Below are 21,824 nucleotides of genomic sequence, written 5' to 3' on the forward strand. Positions count from 1 at the left end.
GCGGCGGCGAGCGTGGGTCGGCCGAGTTCGTTGTTATTATTTGAGCTGTTTGAGTTATTATTTGGAGCTGTTTTAATCGCTGCGGTGTGAGCCTAGCCCACCCGAGGCCCGTTCGGGAAATCTCCTCGTTGGGGTGTCAGCAGCCGGGCACTTCCTCAAAGGCCTGGGCTCCATGCGGAATGCGCTCCTCACCATCGCCTTTGAGGACGGCTGCCCGGCCCGCGAGCGTGCGGGGCTATCGGCGGCACGCTTAACCTGAAGGTGAATGCGTTCCTGCGCCGACAAGGCCACGTCATTCTGTATTTCCACACGAAGTTCGAAGCTTGGGGCTAAAATCTACGGGTGTAACGACTGCACTGGAGGTTTGTGTTGGCCAACAGGCTCTGCCTTGACGCTGCCCCACCGGCACATCCAGAGCCCACCTGAAATTTAAGACACCGGACGTGCGCGGCCCCTCCTGGCAGTTTGGGCCGTTTCTTTTGTTTTTCATGCACAACAGTCAGTTGTCCACGTTGCGTGGTTTGCCGCTTTTTTGAGACCGAGCTTTGTTCTGTGATGGATTTACTGGTGGTTGTGTTTTCTTATCATCAAACTAAAACCTCTCGAGGAGGAAGTGGGGAGGAGAGCAGCTTCAGGGAATGACGGGGTGCCAGAATTAGCTGCTCTCAGGCCATGGTTTTCCAGGCCCTGCAAGCCGCAGTGCGAGTGAGGCTCTCCCAGCCCTCGGGCTGCTCATTTTCATCCACATCAGCACAAGCGTTTGTACACAGAATTGGATTAGCAAGCTAACATTAAAAAGAAGTTACCTATATGGTTTTGCTGGACGGATGAGACTTATTCAGTAATAATACTGCCTCGCGATAGACTGAAGTGTAGGCAGAAGTTATGGCTCTGCCAGATTTCATACCTGCACTCTTGTACCGAAATCACATGTTCCTCATGCTTAGTCAGCTGTCGATTTTTATGTATTTTAATGCTGTTACGGATGCTCAGGAATGTGATTGGTGGCATTCTGACTATCCTATTGCTGTGAATAAAGTGTAATGGTAACAACTGATCTCCTGCACGCTGTATTCCCCTTCTGCTGAATCCTGGTGCGCTGGGGTTCAGGAGCTCTTGAACACTGCCTCCACGAGAAGTACAGTGCCCTGTTCTAAAGCATACCTAAGCTAGTGCACAGCAGCACAAATTCAAAATCCCAGCTCTATCCCAGAAGCAGTACAGCTATAGTGTTACCAGTGTACAGCATGATACCTTTATCTACCAAGACAAAACAGATTTCTTGGTTAAGTACCAGCCCTTGTTAGTTTTTAGTTTAGTAACTATTTGGTGAAAAGGTGTAGGCTGATACATGCAGGAGCATAACAGCATTTGTTCCTCAGTGTAAATTGGCCTTTTGGTGTTCTGAGTTAGAGCTCTCTGTTCTAAGTCATGATTTTAGCCATTCAGGGCAGACTCCGAGCACTGTTCCAGTGAAATTCCTTTTAGGGGAAAACCACTGTATCAATGATGGCTCTGAGCCGGACAGGTCGTTTCCTTTATGTTATCATTCATTTTCTTTTGGCATAAATCAAATCTTAACACATACATTTTCATTGCATTTACATTTCCAATCATTCTTTTTTAGTAGTAGATTTGTCATTGCCAACATATTTGTATTATCCCATAGATACCCAATTTTATATCAGTAGGATTGTCACAAAGTATGGCCTCAACCCAAAGGAGTTCAAGAAACCAAGACACCAGAAACAGTGGTATTCTGAGAACAGATTTTCAAAGAACTTGACTGAAATTGTTAGATGATTTTATATGTACTCCATAGTACAAATACTACATATAATGTAATTTAACAAAAAATCAGAAGTCTTCCTATTGAAATTTTTAAGCTGTTAGGAAAAAAAGAAGTTAGGAAGCACATTTGAAAGTCTGGGGAAGATTAAGCAGTAACAGGTTGGCTGTTGAGCCTCTTTGTGCCTCTGGAAAGGAAACTCTGAACATTGAACTCTGCTCTGCCTTCAAATAGTATCTTTTGGCATATAAACCCTCCTTTATTATCTAATCAGTAACCTAAAGCTTTATTATTATGAATTTGGTGCATAGGTGGAATAAAAACTAGAAAACCCTGTTTCTAGGATGAAATGCTTAACCCTTAGCTTCATTTTACATTCATATAACCTAAGTAAGGCTGCTTTTGTCCTGTATTCATTCGTTCTGCCACTCCTCACCTGTGGGGATAGGCCTTGATTTTACGTTTTGATCTAACTTAGGCTAAATGATTTAACTACTAAATGTTTTGGTTTTGTTTTTGTTTTTTTTTTATGGATCTACAGAAGTCTGTTAGCATTACTGTGCCCCTTCTAGCCTTCTTTGTAAACAAGTACTTGTTAATTTATATGTTCAAGCAGTCTGTGTACAGCACCATAGGCCAAAATCTTTGTTTGTGACTTGAATTCTCAGACACTGCTGAATGCCTGTGATAAATGGAAGTCATCCACTTTATTCTAAACTTCCACTGTAAAGGTTTGTTTCTTAGGGTTCAGTTTAATGGGACACTGAGTGATAATCTGCTGTCTTCTTTCACTGGGTAAATATCCCAAATGCTTCATGCAGCATGAGGCACTGTGTGCCTACAAGCTCCTTCTTCACTAATTAGCAAAACTCTATTAATGATAACCTGCTTTGCTTCTACTGTGAGCATCTCTTCTAGTCAGGCTTGGCATGATTACTACGTACCTGTCCTGGCAGGAGCCTGGTGGAATCTCAGGTGATTCACCATGCTGAGACAGGATAAGTGCTTTCATCCCTGCAGAAGCAGACAGTCAGCTGGAACTGCTGCTGCGTGCCTTGATGTTGCTGGCAAAGAGCCATTAAAGTTGTTTGTACACTCCCACACACACCTACCCTAATACTCTGGTAGAACTCTTCTGCCTTTTGCTCTAAATGTAAACTTTTATTTGCAGTGAAAATTACAGCTGTGAGTGTGTAAAAGTCAACAAAATTCCTCTGTTCGCTGGATAGATTGCCAGAACAGATTCCACTACAGCTACAGGCTTTGCAGTATCCTGAATGGCACTGGGGAAACCGGAATGAAACTGGGCTCTTTCTAACCTATGGGGGACACTTGAGTTAGGGAAAAAATGTACATCCAGAATTTAAAAAAATGCCACTCTGTCTTGCAAGAGTAATCAGAAGAACAGAGTTCAGGGGTAACAAGATAACACATCTGAATTTCCTATTAAGGCTGCTCTGAAATCTTGGCAATATGGATATGTTTTGAGACTGTAAAGATATGCATTAGTTTCAAAGAGTAGAGGAAAAAATAAGGAAAAAATACCCTTTTTATTTTGGTTTTTGCAGAGCTTACACAGATCTTTGGAAAATGATTTCCTCAAGTGCTTACGGATCTAACACCTGGGAGCTCTTGGTGACAGTTGATCATCAATGTGAAGGAGAGCAAAATGAATTTACACTGCGAGTCACAGGGGACCTTCATATTGGAGGAGTGATGCTGAAATTAGTGGAACAAATCAGTGAGTAAAGACCGTTTCATTTGTATGGTGTTATTAAAATAACATGTGAATCTTTCCTTTAATCCATTTAATCACAGAATTCCCTGTGGAATTAAGAGCAGCAATGTTTTGTCTCTTTCCTTATGTGTGTGCTTTTCAATCTCATTTGGTCAAGGTTTTGTCATCTTTTATGTCAGGATAGCTAAGGGCTCAAAACTGATCAGACTAAAGCCATTTGTCCACCCTCCAAAATCCTCCATGGAACTCACAAAGTCTTCTATCTGTTCTTGATTCAGAGCTTTTCTTGGTCTGCTTTCAAAGTAGAAAGGACCCCAACATTTTTATTTAATCAAAACACATGCAAGTCCATATTAGTGAAACAAGACAGAGGGACTGGAACTATAATTTTAATGTAAATTCTCCCATATGCAGAGTACTGTTTCCAAAGCTGATTTGTTAGTATGTTAGTTACTGGACTTATTAAGAACCATATTGTTTTTGCTTTTTTTTCTAGAGGTGTCACAAGATTGGTCAGACTATGCCCTTTGGTGGGAGCAAAAAAAGTGCTGGCTACTGAAAACCCACTGGACTCTTGATAAATGTGGGGTACAGGCAGATGCTAAGCTGCTCTTTACTACTCAGCACAAAATGCTGCGGCTTCGCTTGCCAAACATGAAGACGGTGAGACTGAAAGTCAGTTTTTCTTCTGTGGTATTCAAAGCTGTCAGTGACATCTGCAAAATTCTCAGTAAGTAAAGCTAAATCTCCTCTGGCAGCTAAACTGGAGCATTTTATTGAGCGGCTTTGTTTTCAGGTAAAATCCTTACTCCCTGCTAGCTCAAGAAGTTCCTTCATTGAGTTGAGGTAGGATGAAAAGACAGGTGTTCTGTTTTTAGTATCCAATGCATGTCAGTGGTTCCCATTGTGATAACTCTGCTGAAAACAGTGTCAGAAATGAGCTGCAAGAGTACTGGATAGTTGAAGTCCTCTTGATGGTGTGCTCAGAAAGTGGGCACATGAAAACCTAATGAGGTTTAACTAGGCCAAGTGCATGGTGTTGAACTTGGGTCGAGGCAGTCCCAAATACAAGTGTAGAGTGGGAGAAGAACTCGGGGGTCCTGATGGACAAAAAGCTGGACATAAGTCAGCAGCATGGGCTTGCAGCCTGGAAGGCCAACAGTATCGTGGGCTGCATCAACAGAGGGGTGGCAGCAGGGAGAGGGAGAGGATTGTCCCCCTCTGCTCTCCCCTTGTGAGGCCCCACCTGGAGTACTGCATCCAGGTCTGGGACCCTGAATACAAGAAGGATGCAGAGATGTTGGAGTGAGTCCAGAGGAAGCAACAAAGATTATTAAAGGGCTGGAGCACCTCGGGAAGGCTCCAGGGAGACCTCTTTGTAGCCTTCCAGTACTTGAAGGAGCTTATAAGGAGGGGATCTGAGTTTTCACATGATCTGATAGTGATAGGACAGTGGGGGATGGCTTTAAACTAAAAGAGGGGAGATTTAGGTTAGATGTTAGAAAGAAATTTTTTACTTAGAGGATAGTGAAGTACTGGAACAGCAGATTGCCAAGAGAGGTTGTGGATATGCCAACCCAAGAGGTACTTAGGGCTGGGTTGCATGGAGCCCTGAGCAGCCTGATCTAGCAGCTGGCAACTCTGGCAGGGGTTTGGAACTAGATGATCTCGAAGGTCCCCTCCAACCTAAGATATTCTATGATACACTGACTACAGTATAGCTTTCAATTCCGTCTTCTGGAAGCGGACTGTGCATTTATTATATCTAGTAACTCTGATAAAAATGCCATAATTGCTCAACTGACATTTGGCTTAATTAAATATTTCTATTCGCGTTTTTCTTTCAGATTAAATCGTCTCACTCTTCTTGTACATGAACGGAGCTTAATATGTCTTTGCTTATGAATCAGTAGGGAATAGAATATCAAGACAGTCTTGTAGGTAAAATAAGACATTTTTAAGAAAAAAAACAAAAACAAACAACAACAACAAAAAAAACAGGAGCAAATTTCAAGTACAGCGTTTCCATTTCTGTTCTTGCTTATTCGTAAATCATACATTTAATTGAGGTTATGCAGAGTCTTTAGGAACGGAGTTTTTCCCCTCATATTCTAAACCATAGTGACACTTGCTAAGAAAGCAGAACTAAATGCTAGCAAAACTCACCCTTGCTGCCCATTCTCTGGCCTTGTCGCTGAATTACTAGATTTTATATGGGTACACATTTCAAACCGCCAAAATTAAGGTTCAGAGAGAAGTATAGAGCTTCCCCGAACGTTGTTACTAATCATGGGGCTTTTTTTGGACGTAGTCTTCTAAGTTTCCTATGTTTCATGTTCCTTCATTTCCCAAATTGCCATTGTAGATATCAGACGGTCAGAAGAACTCTCTTTGTTGAAACAGTCAGAAGATACACTCCGAAAAAAGAAGAAAAAGATAAGAATAGCAAAGAAGTGGTTACAGAGGACATTTTAAACTTGTGCAACTCTCCAACAAGTTCTGGATTATCAGGTAATGAGAAGCTAGGAAAATTTTCTTCTTCTGACTGAAAGAAAAAAGAGGAAGGAATTCTGTTATGCAATTAAACCCAAGGAGAGCAGTTCAGTGTAGGGTTCTGGTCACCGAGACATAGCTGAGTTTAAATTAGTAGCTTCAAGAAATCCCCAGTATAGTTATATTCTTCTATTGTGTAAATATTTTACTTTCCATTGTTGTTTGAAAGGCAGTACCACAAAACAGGTGATCAGCTGTGGTCCTGCACACAGGCTGTGCTGCTGCTCTTTAAAAATGTGAGACCAGACTTTAAAAAAATGGACAGTTGTGGCAATCTGCAAGGAAAAAGAGATACAAAAAAATGAGAATGTTTCCTGTATCTAACACAAATGAGATATACCTCACAGAAGAAGAAAAAGTACTTCTATCTCTTAAGGCACTTGGCCTGTAAAAAGACAAGGGCTCTGCAAACAGCACAGATAGTAGCGTCTTAAAAGACAGAGGTTAGCTAGTCTTTTGCAATGGAAAATGGTAGACTACCCAAGTCTGAAGGCAGTTTTCCTTGGAATAATACTTTACTGCTTTAACTTGCAGCGAGTCCAGGTTTATACAGTAAAACCATGACGCCCACTTACGATCCCATCAGTGGGACACCAGCTTCTTCTACAATCACCTGGTTCAGTGATAGTCCCTTGACTGAGCAGAACTGCAGCATCCTTGCCTTCAGTCATCCCAACTGTTCTCCAGAAACACTAGCAGAGATGTATCAGCCTCGGACTTTAGCTGACAAAGCCAAACTCAATGCAGGGTAAGACAGCTCTCTGACTTCTTCATAAGCTGGCTGAACAGAGGTGGCATTAATGGCATTAATCCAGCTTACTAAAGGCAAACTAAACCTTGAAAATAAAACCTTGATAAATGGCTGTATTTATACTTATAAATGTGCTTTGATCAAAGTTTTGTTTTGAAAATACTTAGACTATTTTTGACGTTCTTTCCTTATTCAAGATCAGATGATCTTGTTTTAAAGTGATGAATGATACAATTGTGCAGGCTTCAGACTAAATTCTGTTAGATGAAGGTAAATCCAGTAAAGTGAGTAGCACTGAGTATAGCAAAAGACTGGTTAGCAAACTCTGAAGACTTTAAAGGAACAGTGGAGATACACATGTGGATAAATTCAGTAAGTTCTGATGAGTGAAGACTATGTGAGTTCTTGAATTTTGCAAAAGCAAGCATTGCTTATTGGACAGCACAGAAGAATACAGCATGCTATGGGGTTTAGGTATGCAAGAGTGTGGGAAGATTGTCTCTCTAGCCTTAGATTGTCCTGTTTGAGATCTGTGGGGCATTTAACAGTAACTTTAATATTGTCACTGGATTTTACGAAAGGATAAAAGTAGCTGCAGCAAATACTGAAATTAAAAGCAAGAGTTCTAAAGATAACATGGCTTGAATTAAATTCTCATTTCTGGAGGTCAATTCACAACAATCTTACTGGCATAGCTAAGTCTATGACTACTTACTGACCAGTTTCTGGCATCTAGTCCTGATGTTTTGAGTAGTAGTTGAGAAAAAAAAAAAAAGAGGAAGATTTTAGGTACTGTGTTCATGCAATGAAAGTTGGAAATTTATATGAATATTCCACTTACTCAAGTTATGACTTGAAATGTGAATTTTTCCCTGATTTGCAAGACTTAGAGCTGTTCATTACCATTTCTGTTTCATAACGGCAGCTTTGCAGGTGTGACAGTTTTCCCGTACAAATGAATTTGAGAGTTGTTTTCTTCCACAGCTGGCTAGATTCATCTCGATCACTTATGGAACAAGGCATTCTGGAGGATGATCAGCTTCTTCTACGCTTTAAATATTACACTTTCTTTGATTTGAATCCAAAAGTAAGAACTTTGTTTTTATTGTTGCTCACTATTTGACTGCTTTCATGTCAAGAAGCTGTAGCACAAAGATACTGAATTTTAGCTAGGATTTGTCACAGGCCTTTCAGAGATCAAATTCTAATTCTGCCCCTCAGCTATGGCTGCACTTTTCCCCTCTAGACACAGAATTACCATTGTGATAAGATCTTAACTGTAAAGATGAGATCTGAAGAACACCAGAAACAGTATCCGTAAAGGACAGTTTACTTTCCATTTCACTTCTAACAAGAAAAACTAAGTGAAAAACTAAGCCTAAATGATCTAGAAGTATAAGCCCTATTTTTGAAAATAGGAGAGAAAGTGACATTAATGTTCCACTGTCCTTCAATGAATATTCAGCTTTTCTGGACTCGAGCCTTCTGAAGCTCGAAGGCACTTAAATTAGTTTCACTGTATCTGGATGATTAAAAACTCCCGGAAAGTTCAGTAGAGTATTTGAGTCCCATTTGAAAGCAAGACTTAGTCTTCAAAAATCACTTATATGGTTTTTTGCCTCTTATTGTGTTTATTTCCACTAAAAGTCAGTCAGACACTGTGCTTTCATTAAGCCAAGGTTTTTAAGGGCCTGGGTAGTACATTTAGAGAAATTAAACTATGATTATTGACCAGTGTAAATCAAGAGTTAAATGTGAAATGGGTTTGGCATTCATATCATTATTTTCCATAAATTCTGTAAACCTGTTTTCTTTCAGGCACCTCAGCTAAATAGAAGGGCCTTTTTTAGTTCAGGTCATATGTTTTAGGTGAAATGCCATTCCCAGTAAAAATCAAATAGAAGCCTCAGCTTCAGCAGCCCTGACATTTCCATTCTTTGCCATAGCCATGAAATAACCTAAGATAGCAATGAGCTATTAGGTAGCCTGAAGCTATTGAAAGAGAGAGGTCATGCTCCCAGGTTCACCCTCCCGTCAGCTGCCTTCCACCAGCTCTGGAGCTTGAGTATCCATGACTCACTTCAGCTTACTAACCAAATAAATTTAAACTAATCCACGTTGAAAAAATGGATAGTGAATTAAAGCAGTTCACAGCAGGATCTGACAAATGTCAAGCCAGTGAAAGAGGAGAGCAAAAACCAAAAAAACAAAAGCAAAAGAGAGGAAGTAAGGACTAAGAATTTCTGTCTTTTAGCAGTGGCAAGCTATTGAGTGTCATATTCCTGTCAGCCATGTGGTGTTATTTTCACTCTCAGTGTGGTTCCACATTTGGCGAAAGCCAGTCCAAAACCTACTACTACAAAAAGGGAAGTCTCAGTCTTTCCTTCTACTTCAGCCACAAAGTCCTCATTAATTTTCTGTTGGATCAGCAAGTCACTGTGCGATTACAGTCGTGCAAGCTTGTATAAGAGAAGGATGGGAACATACAGCAGGCAGAAGTTGGGGAGAGGAAGGAAACAACTTTTATGGCTTCAGTCCAACGTTAGATCAGCTGCAGCTGATTATATCTGTACTTTGATTGCCATCAATGACCAGTGTTGTTCTTTTTCTGCCACAGTATGATGCCGTGCGAATAAACCAAATATATGAGCAAGCCCGTTGGGCCATCCTCTTGGAAGAAATTGACTGTACAGAGGAAGAAATGTTGATCTTTGCTGCACTACAGGCATGTACTTGATCCAAGCTGCAAAACCTGTTTTCTTAAAGCAGGCACAAGCTAGGACAGAGCTTCAACAGAGCCCAGGCCAATAGGTCTCCTCGGTCTGGGGGCCTCCTATTTGAGTGAGAAACAGTAAGGAGCATCAACTAACTAAAACAAATAAATTTGGTGGCAGCACACCATTACTCAGATTGACACATACGCTTCATGGAACCATTCACTAGCACTACCTAAAGCTAACCATACACAAGATATTACTTTGATACCAGTCTATTCTGAAGGGAATTACTATGAAGTGTTGCTTCTCATACCAGCTACCACCCTTTCATTTCTTCTTCATGAAAATCTAATAAGCAAATGAATATGTTCACAACAGCCAAAAGTAAAGAAACCTTATAACACGATGTGAAGACAGAAATGCTATGGAGTACATATAAATTTAACATGATTTATTGTGGCCTGGTCCCTTACTGTTGTGTGTAATAAGGCACAACAATTCATTCGTAATAAATTCCTTTTAAATTTAAATGAAGTTGCAAAAAATTCACAGCCTGCCACTATGGAATACCATAGAACTTACCTGTCAATTTTCTACCTGGTGTGGATGGCACTTACAGGTCACAGTACTATGAATGTAAATGTTAGCAGAGTCAACCTCACAGAATGCAGAATGGGATGATTATACAGTGAAGTAATATAAATCTTGACAATTAAAATGGGAAACTTTTGTCAGCAATTGCACAAAGTTGCAATTGCTTGCACAAAGACACAGGACTTACAGTTCCCTTTAAGAGGTTCTGCATTGCAGTAGTTTACACAGTTGACCAAGACCCTGAAGACCCAGAAGAGCATTTTCATATGCTGTGATTCTATGTTGCTAATCACTGTTTGAAATAAATTTGCCCATTCAAATCTGATTCTTGATGATTAAATTTTAGTATCACGTAAGCAAGTTGTCATCATCATCAGAGACACAAGATTTCACCAATGAATCAGAAGTAGATGAAGTAGAAGCTGCACTTTCTAATCTGGAGGTGACGCTGGAAGGTGGAAAATCAAGTAACATTTTGGTATGTCTTTTTGCATCCCAGAATTGCTTTCACCAAATCAAATGTATTGACTCTGATGAGCCTTCCCAGTTCCCTATTTCTTAACAGAATTAACAGACAATAACAAAGTGTATTGTACTAAAATTATTCCTGATTATTCCTGATAGGAGGACATCACAGACATCCCGAAACTTGCTGATTATCTCAGGCTAGTTAGGTGAGTTATTAAAACTAATAATAACAAAAAGCTTACCATACAAGAGATCCCTTGAATATTGCATTCTAATCTTACAGTAGATCCTGAGGTTATAAATGAGTAAATACACCAGATAGCTCTAACTAGCCTAATGCTGCCCTATTCAAATCTTTCTCTTACTACTTCTGAGCCAGATTCTCATCAAATCTTTCTAACTTCCGGAGTGCTATGGCATCTGTATTTATGCTTGTTAAAAGTCTAGGCTCTTTAAATTTCTCAGTAATTTTCTAGCATTCATCAATCATTGTCTCTAAATAATTAACAATTTTGTTTTCAGTCGCACTTCACTGTGATTCATTTCTGCCAATGAGAAACATGGAAAAGAACTTTTGGCTTTCCCCAAGAAGGGTTTCTGAAGGCAACCTTGCAGATTTTTTTCTTTTTCAAACAAAACAAACGTATTACCCCTTTCTCACCAGATGTGGAGTCTGTTTTTTCTAATATCAAAACGAATTTCAAGTTGAAGTAAAAGTATAGTAAACCAACTCAGTAATACCTTACCTGAATAAGTAGACTGAGGGAAGTATACAGTTCTGAGATCCCAGTATATCTTGATTTAAAGGTTATACAAATGACTACGCTGACCTCAAGTCTACAGTATCTTTCATCAAAGCAGTCTTTAGGTTTTAGAAAGATAAAGATTTCTGTTACAGGAATATCTGTTAGATTCATTCTGTTTACAAATCATATTTGTAATCAGCAAACTGAAAATTGCACTTGAAAATGCTTAACTGTTGTTAACTGCTCAATATTATTAATTTCCAATTAAGAAGTTGTATTTGACATGTACATTACAATGGTGGCTTAGGATTAAAGGGAATTTAAGCCTTTTAAGGGCCATCAGCTACTTGCCTCTAACAATACATTGTTTATTTTTTCTCAGCAGTTGAATAGTTTGCTTTAAAAACATTCAGTGGTTATTTTTCATCATTAAGCATTTCCTGTAGACATGGTTAATCGCTTACTAAACCTAACGCATTGTAGAAATTTGGTAAGTTGTAGAACATTTTTTCAAGGAACAACAGCATTTTGGGAGTAAAATTATGTGCTTAGTTATAAATCTAAATGCAAACTTCTGCATGTCATATATATATGTATTCACATAAATGTAACTATGATAAATACATAATTTATAATATAGTATAATTTATAATAAAGTTGAAGTAAACTTTTACTCAAAATTATTGAGAATACACACCATAGCACACTAGTAAATGCAGCTTTCAGGTGGGTGATGATATTATGGAGAAATATAGCTTTATTTCAAAAAGAAAATTATAACAAGCTTTGAAAAAAAGTGCTCATTAACTTCTTGTGATAGAATTGTGTTAGTCTAAGGAAATGTCAGTCTTATTTTTGGGGGGGGGAAAAAAAAAAAATTGACCCTGTATTGGAAAACTGAAAGCCAAAGTAGTTGGCAGTTTTGAAAATTATGTTTGGAATTGAAACCTAAATATCTGAATTTCCTAGAAAAGACTGAAGTAGGATTTCAAGAAAGGCTCTAGAAAGGACAAGAGTAGGTGATAAATCACTGTTGTGCAGCTGTATAGTATTTACAACATCATCTCACATATAAAGGCGAGTAGTAAATAGAGAGCAGAATTCCACAAAGACAGTGCTAAGACTTCTGTTTTTCTCTCTTGCACTGTATTGAACCTAAGATTTTTTTCCCCATGGTTTTGCTGGAATATTCTTAGTAGGATTATGATTTTTATCTCCTCCTGGAACTGGCACAACAACAATTAAGTTTAATTGTTAGTATCCATCAGTTAATTCACAGTTCCAAAGTTGATATTTTTCTGCCTACTGTTAGGAAGAAATTTGTTTGCTTTAGCAAAGTACCAAAATGAAGTAAAATAATTATAACGAGGATTAATTCATGTATATACATGTGTGAAGAGTTGAATACGATGGTTTCAACTATTACCACTTCTTGGAGTGCTACAGAACCTCTGAGACTTAGACAAGGATTAAAAATTTTGTTGTGTTAGATATTATTCAGATAAAGCCAAAAAGATGGTCTCTACTCCATTACAATTCAATGCACACCAGTTAGTTTGATGGGTGCAAATTTCCTAGCTAAGGAAAAGCTGGAAAGTTTCTCTTGTATAAGAACAAACTATACATATATACGCACATATATATTCTTTGTTGGAAGGGAATGGCTTCACTTAGGAAAGGAAGAAAAAAATAAGAGAAATCACATAGGGCTGGGGGAATAAAAGGAGGGAAAGAAATTACAGATAAGATTCAGCTGGAGTCTAGGATAAAAAACGCGTACACAGCTGGGATAACCTGGGTGTTGTGCTGGTTCCAGGCATGTGCTTTCCCCCTCTGTGACACAAGTGTGAGTTGCCCAACTGAAGCCACGTGTAGGTAACCTCTAGGCAGTCTGAGCTGTACAGAAATAGTTGTGAGTGAACTAGCACTTTGTACCTTTCAATATCAACAAATGTGATTGCTTTTTTTCTTCTAGGCCCAGGAGACTGTCAATCAAAACTGTCAAGCCATATTGGTTTGTCTTTAAAGACACTTCCATATCTTATTTTAAAAACAAAGAATCTGGACAGGGAGAACCTATAGAGAAACTAAACCTAAAAGGTAGGGATTTTCTTCTCCTTTCTTTCCTGTTTTATATTGCATTAATGAACTGAAAACGTCAAGAGACCTCTGCAAGACTCAAGGCATGCACAGTTGTGTTTAGTCCTGAAACTACTTTTTCAGTTACTGACACTCCTGAGCAGGTAGACTGAATCTTCAGAAGGCTGAACAGAAAGGATTCAGTAGTTTAGCACAAGATTATCTGGACCTGGTTTGTAAAATTGCACGTACCCCTGAGTTCACTTTAAGATGAATCAGAGAGAGAATGTGATCTCTGAGTGATACTTTTATTACCAAATAGTTCTCTTCTCTGTTAAGTGGCAGTACTCACCTCTGCCCGTGGTAGTAGAGGACTATGGATGATGCGATGATCCAGAATGCTGTACCTGTACACCTCTGTGCAGCAGCACCTCCAAGAAGTTCTCTGAGCCTTGTCTGTTTCACACATGGGGATTTCCATAGCTGCAGCCAGGTTTAGGTGCTTCTGGAAGAGAAACACTGCATGTACACAGAGCACACACCAACATTTTATGTAGTTTCCATCTACGTGTACTCCTGCAGGAACACCATATATTCAGCAGCAGGGAATGGGTGATGCCCAGGATTCTTCCTAAAAGAAACTTTTGAAAAAGGAAGAAGATTGACACCTGTGAACAGATGGCTCTGCATACCAATCTGCGCATCCTCAGTAGGTCAGATAAATGCATGGTTAAACTAGTCAGGGTGACTGCTCTCCAAGTAGCCCACAGCTCTGGTGTCCCTTGACACAAAGGTAACTCTAGTCATCTTTGACTCCTGCTGGGTCCAGAAAGCCTGTAGTAGCACCATCAACATGAAGTACTGAGTCCTAGAGATCCTTTGAATGACCAGCTCTATTGCAGATGTCACCTGTATCCCATTTTCACTATTAAATTGCTTCTGAAAATAAGTTGCTTAGGGTAAAATAGAGGAAAAAAAGTCTCTTAAGGTAAAACGCTCTGTCTCATCAACTCCACTCCATTTTAAATGTTGAGCATTTCTTAAGACCAGGCTGAAGCTTGAAAGCACCACATCTGTTCTCTTCCATAGTGAATAACATGCTCTTTGAGCTCAGAGCATTCATATCCGTGGCCAGGCCAGGCAGTGAACTAGAACAGAAAGCTTTCATTAGGCCTGATCTTTGAAAGTCTTGGCCCTCAATTTTAAAGCAAAACAACCATTAAGTGCAGTTTTTCAGTATTAATTAGTACTTAAAGTTAGTGAGGTAGTAATTAAATAAATCCATTTCTTTCTCAATTTCTGTGATCCAGGATGTGAAGTTGTACCAGATGTAAATGTTGCAGCAAAGAAGTTTGGAATCAAATTGCTAATTCCTGTTGCTGCTGGCATGAATGAAGTATACTTAAGATGTGATAACGTGAGTAATAAGACGAGGGAAAGTTTATATTCCAGATTTATTAGCAGAAGTCTGTAAGACCCACAGTCCAGTTCTAGAATTTGTATAGAGAAATAAGAATGCTCTGGTGAGTTCATTATCTACATGTTCAGTAAATTTAAGACTGATGTGGTGGTCTAACAAAAATCTAATGGCTGATGGGAGAAAAGGACATTAATTCTGCCTTTATCATCTGTTTCCAAGTAGACTTGCTGGGAAAAATAAAAGACTGTGCTATCAAAAATATCAAAGAAGTTACAACATTTCATTTCGGTTTTTTCAGAACGAGTTTTTGTTTTTGTTCTCTTTCTTAATTACAACTCCCTACATACAGATAAAGATTGGGATCTCACATTTGCTTTCAATTTAAATGTATTTGGTTTGCATTGGAATGCATCAATGCAAATTGTGTAAAAAATTTCATTATGTGAAAAACAGTCATGTCACAAAATTTCCAATCAAATATATTCAGAAATACTGGATTTCTTTCTGCCAGCTAGTGGCTTCATGCATCAGCCCATTTTTCAGATATATTCACGTGGATGAAATACCAAAATTTTTCTAGTAACCATAGCAGTGATAGCATATAGCTGCAATTGCAGCTCATACCAGTGGTAGCTGTGGACATAGCAAAAACTGTTTCACATAGTATGTTCTTTGGTATAAGAAAACATCTCTTTTTTTGAGAAATAACTATATTTTCAAGATAAAGGGCTTTCAAACTTTAAAACCTAACTGTTCTGCAGGTTGATTCCGTAGAGAGAACTCACCCAGTCAGGGAAGAACAGCAGTACTGTTGTAACTACGTATCCATATGTACTGAGTACAGTTGCTTTACTGTACAAAGATGTGTGAGCCATCTTCATAAATGGTTTGTCCAGAAATACCAACATTTGTATTTGTTGCAGGAGAATCAGTATGCCCGGTGGATGGCTGCTTCTGTTTTAGCCTCAAAAGGCAAAACAATGGCTGACAGCTCTTATCATCCTGAGGTTCACAAGATCCTTTCATTTCTCAAGATGAAGAACTGGACTATGTCTCCCCAGGCTGCATCAGATCCAGAAAGCATAGATATGAAACCAGAATGCTTTGTCTCACTACGCTACACAAAAAATACAAGTCTAAGCAGGTATACTGAGCATGGCTTTACAGCTGGAAATGGGTTGTTCCAGACACCAGGCAGATGACTGCTTAAGGATGAGGCTGGTTCAAAGCAGCATTTGGAAACCATGTGGCTATGCACTAGGAATCATCTTGCATTACTCATTTGTCCTTTTGATACTTAGTGAGAAGCCTTCTTTTTTTTTTAAATTGAACATGGGGACAGCTCTCTCAGCTCTTCTTCCAAGTACTCCTACATCTGCACTGCCTCCTAAGTCACTCATCACTTCTTACCATCATACTTCTGATGGTGCTGTCCCTGAAAGTCTCTTGAGTGAGAAAGGAAGGGAAGATTCTGCCTGCATTGTAAACCAAGTACCCCTCCTTCTTCTCCATTTAATTATTTGCACCTTTGAGTCAAGAGTTCAGCCCACCTGAGCACAGAATACAGTCTCCAAGCAGAGTAATGGTGCACATGCTACTCAGCATTGTCCATAAAATCCCATCACCTAATCAGAAGGGTGACTGCACACTTCACAGTCTGCTTTCAGGACTAGATAAACAGCACAGTAGTTAGAGCAGCTACATAAGGAAGGGGACTTCTATTACTGTGAATACATTTGTATTTAGCCTGTGCACGGCACCTTGAGCTTGTAAGATGCCTAAATGAGTAACAAATGGTACATCAGTAAAAAATCCTGAGGGATTTGCTGAATTCCTTCCCTCCCTCACAGCCTTCAGTTATGAGCATGCCCTGCCCACCTGGAGAGTGGTGAGAGTTCATTTCCAGGTGTGTGGAACTGCTCCTTAGCAGTGCATTTAACATTCCAGCAAGACTGTTTTCCAGAGGTATTCCAGGTCACCTGCAGCTGATGGAGTCAATCCAGAGCAAGTGCAGTAGGGCGCATGTTGCCAGAGAAGAAATACAAGGCAAGAATCATGAAAAAATTGGCTAAAAAAAATTCTGGCATGGGATACTGCAGGTTCTGAATGAGAACAAACTGTTGCTCCAGGATAGCTGAATTTGGAGAACCTATTAAAAATGAATATGCAATTCAGATGTTCGTCTTCTGCAACTGCCTTGGTCAGCAGGGAGCCAAGGGCCAGAATTTCAATAGTAATGCAAGCTACCCTGTAGCAGTCTGTTTTGGCAGTGCTGTAACACCATGAATCACCTTCTCAAGGGAAGTCCTTGCCCTAATAATACCATCTCATACTTTTGCCCAGCAGAGAAGAAACAGGCAGCAGAGGGAATTGAACAGAGACTTCCTCCCTGCTTGCCAGCAGGCTCCCAGTACAGAATGGGCCTGTGGGCAGCAAACAAGGACAAGATCATTTTATGGTGTGCTGGAAGTAGTCTGAGTGCAGCACAAACCCAAATACTGAGACCTTCCTATGCTGTTCTGCCCTTAGAGCTCTTAAGTCTATCCCCAGGTTCTCTCTGCAGTATGACTGCATGAACAGTGACCACTAAATAGCTGAACTTGGCATCAGAGCTAATGCTGTTTGATTTAGTGAAAACACGTATATTTTTGTTCAACTGAAATCTTTCTCTCTTGCTGTTTCCTAGTTGGCAGCCCGTATTCTGGAAGCTCACCAGAATGTATCCCAGATGCCCCTAGTGGAGGCAAAGCTGCGTTTTATTCAAGCATGGCAGTCCCTCCCCGAGTTTGGCTTATCCTACTACATTGTAAGGTAATCGCACTGCTGCAGCAATGTCAGGCTGTTCACAGTCACTGATTTTCAAGAAATTAATTGGTTCCTTGTTACAGAAACATTCTCTTAGTATTTTTTTTTTTCCCCACAGACCTTTATTAATTGTAGTAACTTCCATGCTACTGATTTTTCTACAGCAGTAGCGCTGAGTAACTCCATTCCTGGAATGAGAGTCTCCACTATGCTTGCTTTTATACAAACCTGTTGGGTTTTACCTGAAATAACATCAGTAAGATTAAACCCTTCCTGACATAAAATCTCTAAAATGTTAAAACAAACAAAAACAAAACAAAAAACAGGGAAATCTTGTTGATGTTCTCAGGTTTGCCATATATTTTTTTCATTCCACTTCTCACTTGTTGGAATACAAAAGCATGCTTTTTGCTGAGCATAATTTCTTTGGCATTTCTTTAAGAAAATAGCAAACAAAATCCCACTTTTAGGTTAGTCTGGAAGAGCAGTCAGCACAAGAAAGATCCTGCTGTCTTCACAACAATTTCCCCAAATGCTTCCCTTGAATATGGCATAGCTCTGCAAAAGTATCTGACCTGCATCCTCTTCTCTTGACAAAACACCAAAAGAATGGAGAGTACTGACACAATCATACTCGGAGGCACACTCCTTAATTTCTTACTACCTCTCCTAGTGCTACTTAAGAATCATCTGCAGTATAAACTGAGCAAGCTGGTAACCATACTCTGGCACAGTGGCCAGCTGGCATAGAAGAGCAAACATCCATACTATTAAACTCTCCTCCTTCCCCAAACCCAGTAGTAGGGTGTGAACCACCAGTACAGCATGAGCTAGTAGTGAACACAGAGCTGGTAAACATAAGCTAAGCCTGGATGTTCCAGCTCCTCACCCATCCCTGGGAGCCACATGGGAGAGTGCTGCTGCTTGCAGCCAGAACTGTGCCCAGGGCTCCTCTAGCAGTTGAACAGAACAGACACTTGAGTTCAGTGCCCAGAAATGTTCCCTGTCAGTATTTAATTAACTAACATAGAGATGTTTTGTCCCATCTGTCAACACTAATTCTGTAACAACAACAACAAAAACCTTAAATTTTATTAGGATAGGCAAAACATCTTGTGCTTTATTTCTGCAAGCTTATGGACAGTATCTCAGTGGAAGAGTCAATTAAGATGCTATTTGTGGTCCAGGTCACATTATCTCCCTCAGGATCAGTTTAATCTAAGGACAGAAAATTCAAAAGCAGGATCAAAATAATAGAAAATATAAACAGCAGCCAGGTTAGATTTTTTCCAGCTTTTGTGAATAGTATTTTTTTTACCTGCATAGTCTTTCCCTTGTTTTGTTCAGCTCAAAAATTTCTGTTTACAAGAAATTCTGATACTACTGTACTTCATTTTTACCTCAAGTTAGAAGAAAGATGAGACGTCTCAATATTTTGTGATGTTATTGCTACTCGGAGATGTGCATATTTTGCTAACTCAGAGTTGTTTTGGTAACTTAATGGTGATACATAAAATAGTTTTTTTGATATGCTTATATAATTTAAATGAGAATATGTGCAAGAATATATTTCAGCAGTATTGAAACAAAGAAAAATATTACTGACACTTTTCCAGTACAAATATAATCAAATTCATGCATTTTGGCAGAATAGTACTTTTTAAACAAACAACAAATTGGAAAGACTTCAGCCACATCTACCTGCCCTGTTCCTACCTGGTTCACCAGGCCACATCTTTGCTTTCTTACAAATGCTGTCTTAAAGAAGAGTCCAAGCTCTACTCCAGCCCAGGCTGTTGTGAATTTTCCCACCCTTTTTTTGCACTTTTGCAGAAGGGCACATTAAATGCATCTTTAGACAAGAATCATTGCAGACTAAATCTGCTCAAAAGTTGGCTGTGGTTTTCTTTTCAGGTTTAAAGGAAGCAAGAAAGAAGATGTGCTTGGGGTGTCCTACAACAGGCTGATAAGAATAGATATAACCACAGGAGACCCTATCACAACATGGAGGTTCTCCACCATGAAGCAGTGGAATGTGAACTGGGAAATTCGCCAGGTAAAACAGGAACAGCTCACAGCATTCAGCCATTACATTTCAGGCAATGGAAATCTTTTTAAACCTCACAGTGAGTTTGGATTTCTTAAATAACATAGAGTTTTTTCTTAATTGAGTATGTAGTGAAAGTTCAGAAAACTATAAGGTCTCCAAGTTTAAAATCTATCTACCAAGATTATTCAAGTTGCTCTTGATTTTAGTGGGATGAAATACAGAGACTTGAAGGTAAATTTCTCCTCATTATCTTTGTCTGTAAGAATACCTCTTATTCATGTGTCATCCTCTAAATTGCAGTAGTTCAGTCTCTGTTACAGGCTGAGGATACAAGAACACAGCTTGTTTTTCAAATCCCAGACTGAGGTTGCAAACTCCCCTATGTCCATACAGATGCTTTGTTATGCAATTTATAGCAAGGTGTTTCTGCTCCTGGATGCTCTGTGCAACCAGCTGTTGCCCAGCAGCCTACTGGATTTCAAACTTTGAAGCCACCTTTGAAACTGCAGATTACTGGTGTGGAACTAGTGTAAGATAATATAAATACAGGCAGCCTTGAAATTGTTCCTGTTTATACCATTTTCCATATCCATCTGCAAGAGCCAGGAGAGATCAAATTCAATACCTGTTGCTCTCCCCCTGTTGCTGCACACTCCGCACCAGAGCAAATAATGGCTCTCAGGCAAAAGGCAGTTAGCAACTAACCCCACTTGGCTGGATTTTAGAACTGACAGTAGTTGGAAATCAAAACCTGGCCCCCAAAGCAGATTTAAAATCAGCACATAACAACAGATGTATTAAACATAATTGGTTAAACGTGCAAAGAGTCAGGAGTGCCACTTCTGCTCTTCTCAGTGTTCTCTCTTAATATGCCACTAGAAAAAAGATCATTTGAAACCTTTTGTTGCCTGCCGAAAGGCCTTTGACCACAAGAGGGCCCTGAAGAACAGAACAGTAACAAACAAGAAGCCAGAGACCTTCAACTTAATGCTGACCTAAAAATCTTTATAGCTCTTGGTTAGTAGAGACAGGTGCTGCTTTGTTACAGTATTTCTGGTCCAGCTGTGCTTTCACACTCACTCTTTCTCTGACACCGAAGCAGAAAAATGATGCAGTTTATCTCCATTCCTTCTTTTTCTATATGTATTTTCTCTAGGTTGGAATTGAGTTTGATCAGAACGTGTCTATTGCTTTCACATGTCTGAGCGCAGACTGCAAAATCATCCATGAGCACATAGGGGGCTACATCTTCTTGTCAACCCGCTCCAAAGACCATAACGAATCTCTGGATGAAGAACTGTTCCACAAACTAACTGGAGGTCAGGAATGAGGTGAAGTAAGCTCTGCCTGTTTCTCCCCACCGCTTAAGAGAACAAGAGAGAAAAAAAAATACATCTCTGATGGTTAATTACTGAATAATAAATAAATTGTACAGGAACTCGAGGACACTGTGCAGTGAATTTCTTCTGTTACAGCTGTGTAATTCCCACTGTCAAACCAACCGCTGTTAAACAGGCCATCCTTTAATAGAATGAGTGCTGAATAAATATTTAAACATATTTAACATATGTTTTAAAGCTACATCACCTGTCTAACACTTATGCTGGGAACAGAAAACATTCAGGCAGCGTTCCAAAGCCCTAGAGGCTGAGCTGTCGTGACCCAAGTAGTGATTACAGAGTTCAAAAATACCATGGTGCTGTGTCTACCTTCACCCATATAAATAGCTCCCATAAAGCCAGTGGAGCTACCGCATACTAAGAACAAAGCATTTATCTTGACAGAATTGGATTCAGGATGTTAATCTTTTGAGGAACTCCATCAGTTTCCAGATTGAAAAAATGCTTTAGGTATTATTTTAAATTATTTACTTGTTAAAAAGGCCTTTGAGCATAGGCCTTCTTTCTGTCTTCTGTCCTTGCTACTCTGTTTTGTGGTAGCATCTAACTCTAAGCTTGTTAAGGAACCGCATCTGTAGCAGCCTGCTGGAGAGAGCCACACACACACACTTGTTCTGAAAGAACTTTGGTTCTGCCCTACAATGTGTAGAAAAGCACAGGAGAAGAAAGTTAGAAGGATTCATAAAACTGCTGGACAAACCAAAACTGGTTTCA

General features: G+C 39.5%; 1 protein-coding gene and 1 long non-coding RNA gene across 2 annotated transcripts in view; one reads left to right on the top strand and one right to left on the bottom strand.

Annotated features, from left to right (window-relative positions):
• Positions 1-3,328: 3,328 nt before the first annotated feature.
• Positions 3,329-21,153, top strand: FERMT1 (fermitin family member 1). The gene is given in 16 exon segments (XM_003203756.4): positions 3,329-3,530; positions 4,024-4,257; positions 5,893-5,960; positions 5,963-6,038; positions 6,615-6,828; positions 7,816-7,918; positions 9,449-9,556; positions 10,489-10,620; positions 10,767-10,816; positions 13,332-13,456; positions 14,746-14,852; positions 15,779-15,974; positions 15,977-15,999; positions 17,542-17,666; positions 19,575-19,716; positions 20,867-21,153. Coding segments are annotated over 16 exon segments (2,028 nt in total). The 5' UTR covers positions 3,329-3,379; the 3' UTR covers positions 21,041-21,153.
• The window catches only part of LOC109365840, a 28,934-nt gene continuing 20,794 nt past the window's right edge, over positions 13,685-21,824 (bottom strand). The window contains exon 3 of the long non-coding RNA XR_002111610.2: positions 13,685-13,940. This is a non-coding gene — a long non-coding RNA (uncharacterized LOC109365840). The remainder of the gene's footprint in view (positions 13,941-21,824) is intronic.

Source organism: Meleagris gallopavo, chromosome 2 (genome assembly GCF_000146605.3).
Source record: "Meleagris gallopavo isolate NT-WF06-2002-E0010 breed Aviagen turkey brand Nicholas breeding stock chromosome 2, Turkey_5.1, whole genome shotgun sequence".
In the NCBI taxonomy this organism is placed as follows: Eukaryota; Metazoa; Chordata; class Aves; order Galliformes; family Phasianidae; genus Meleagris; species Meleagris gallopavo.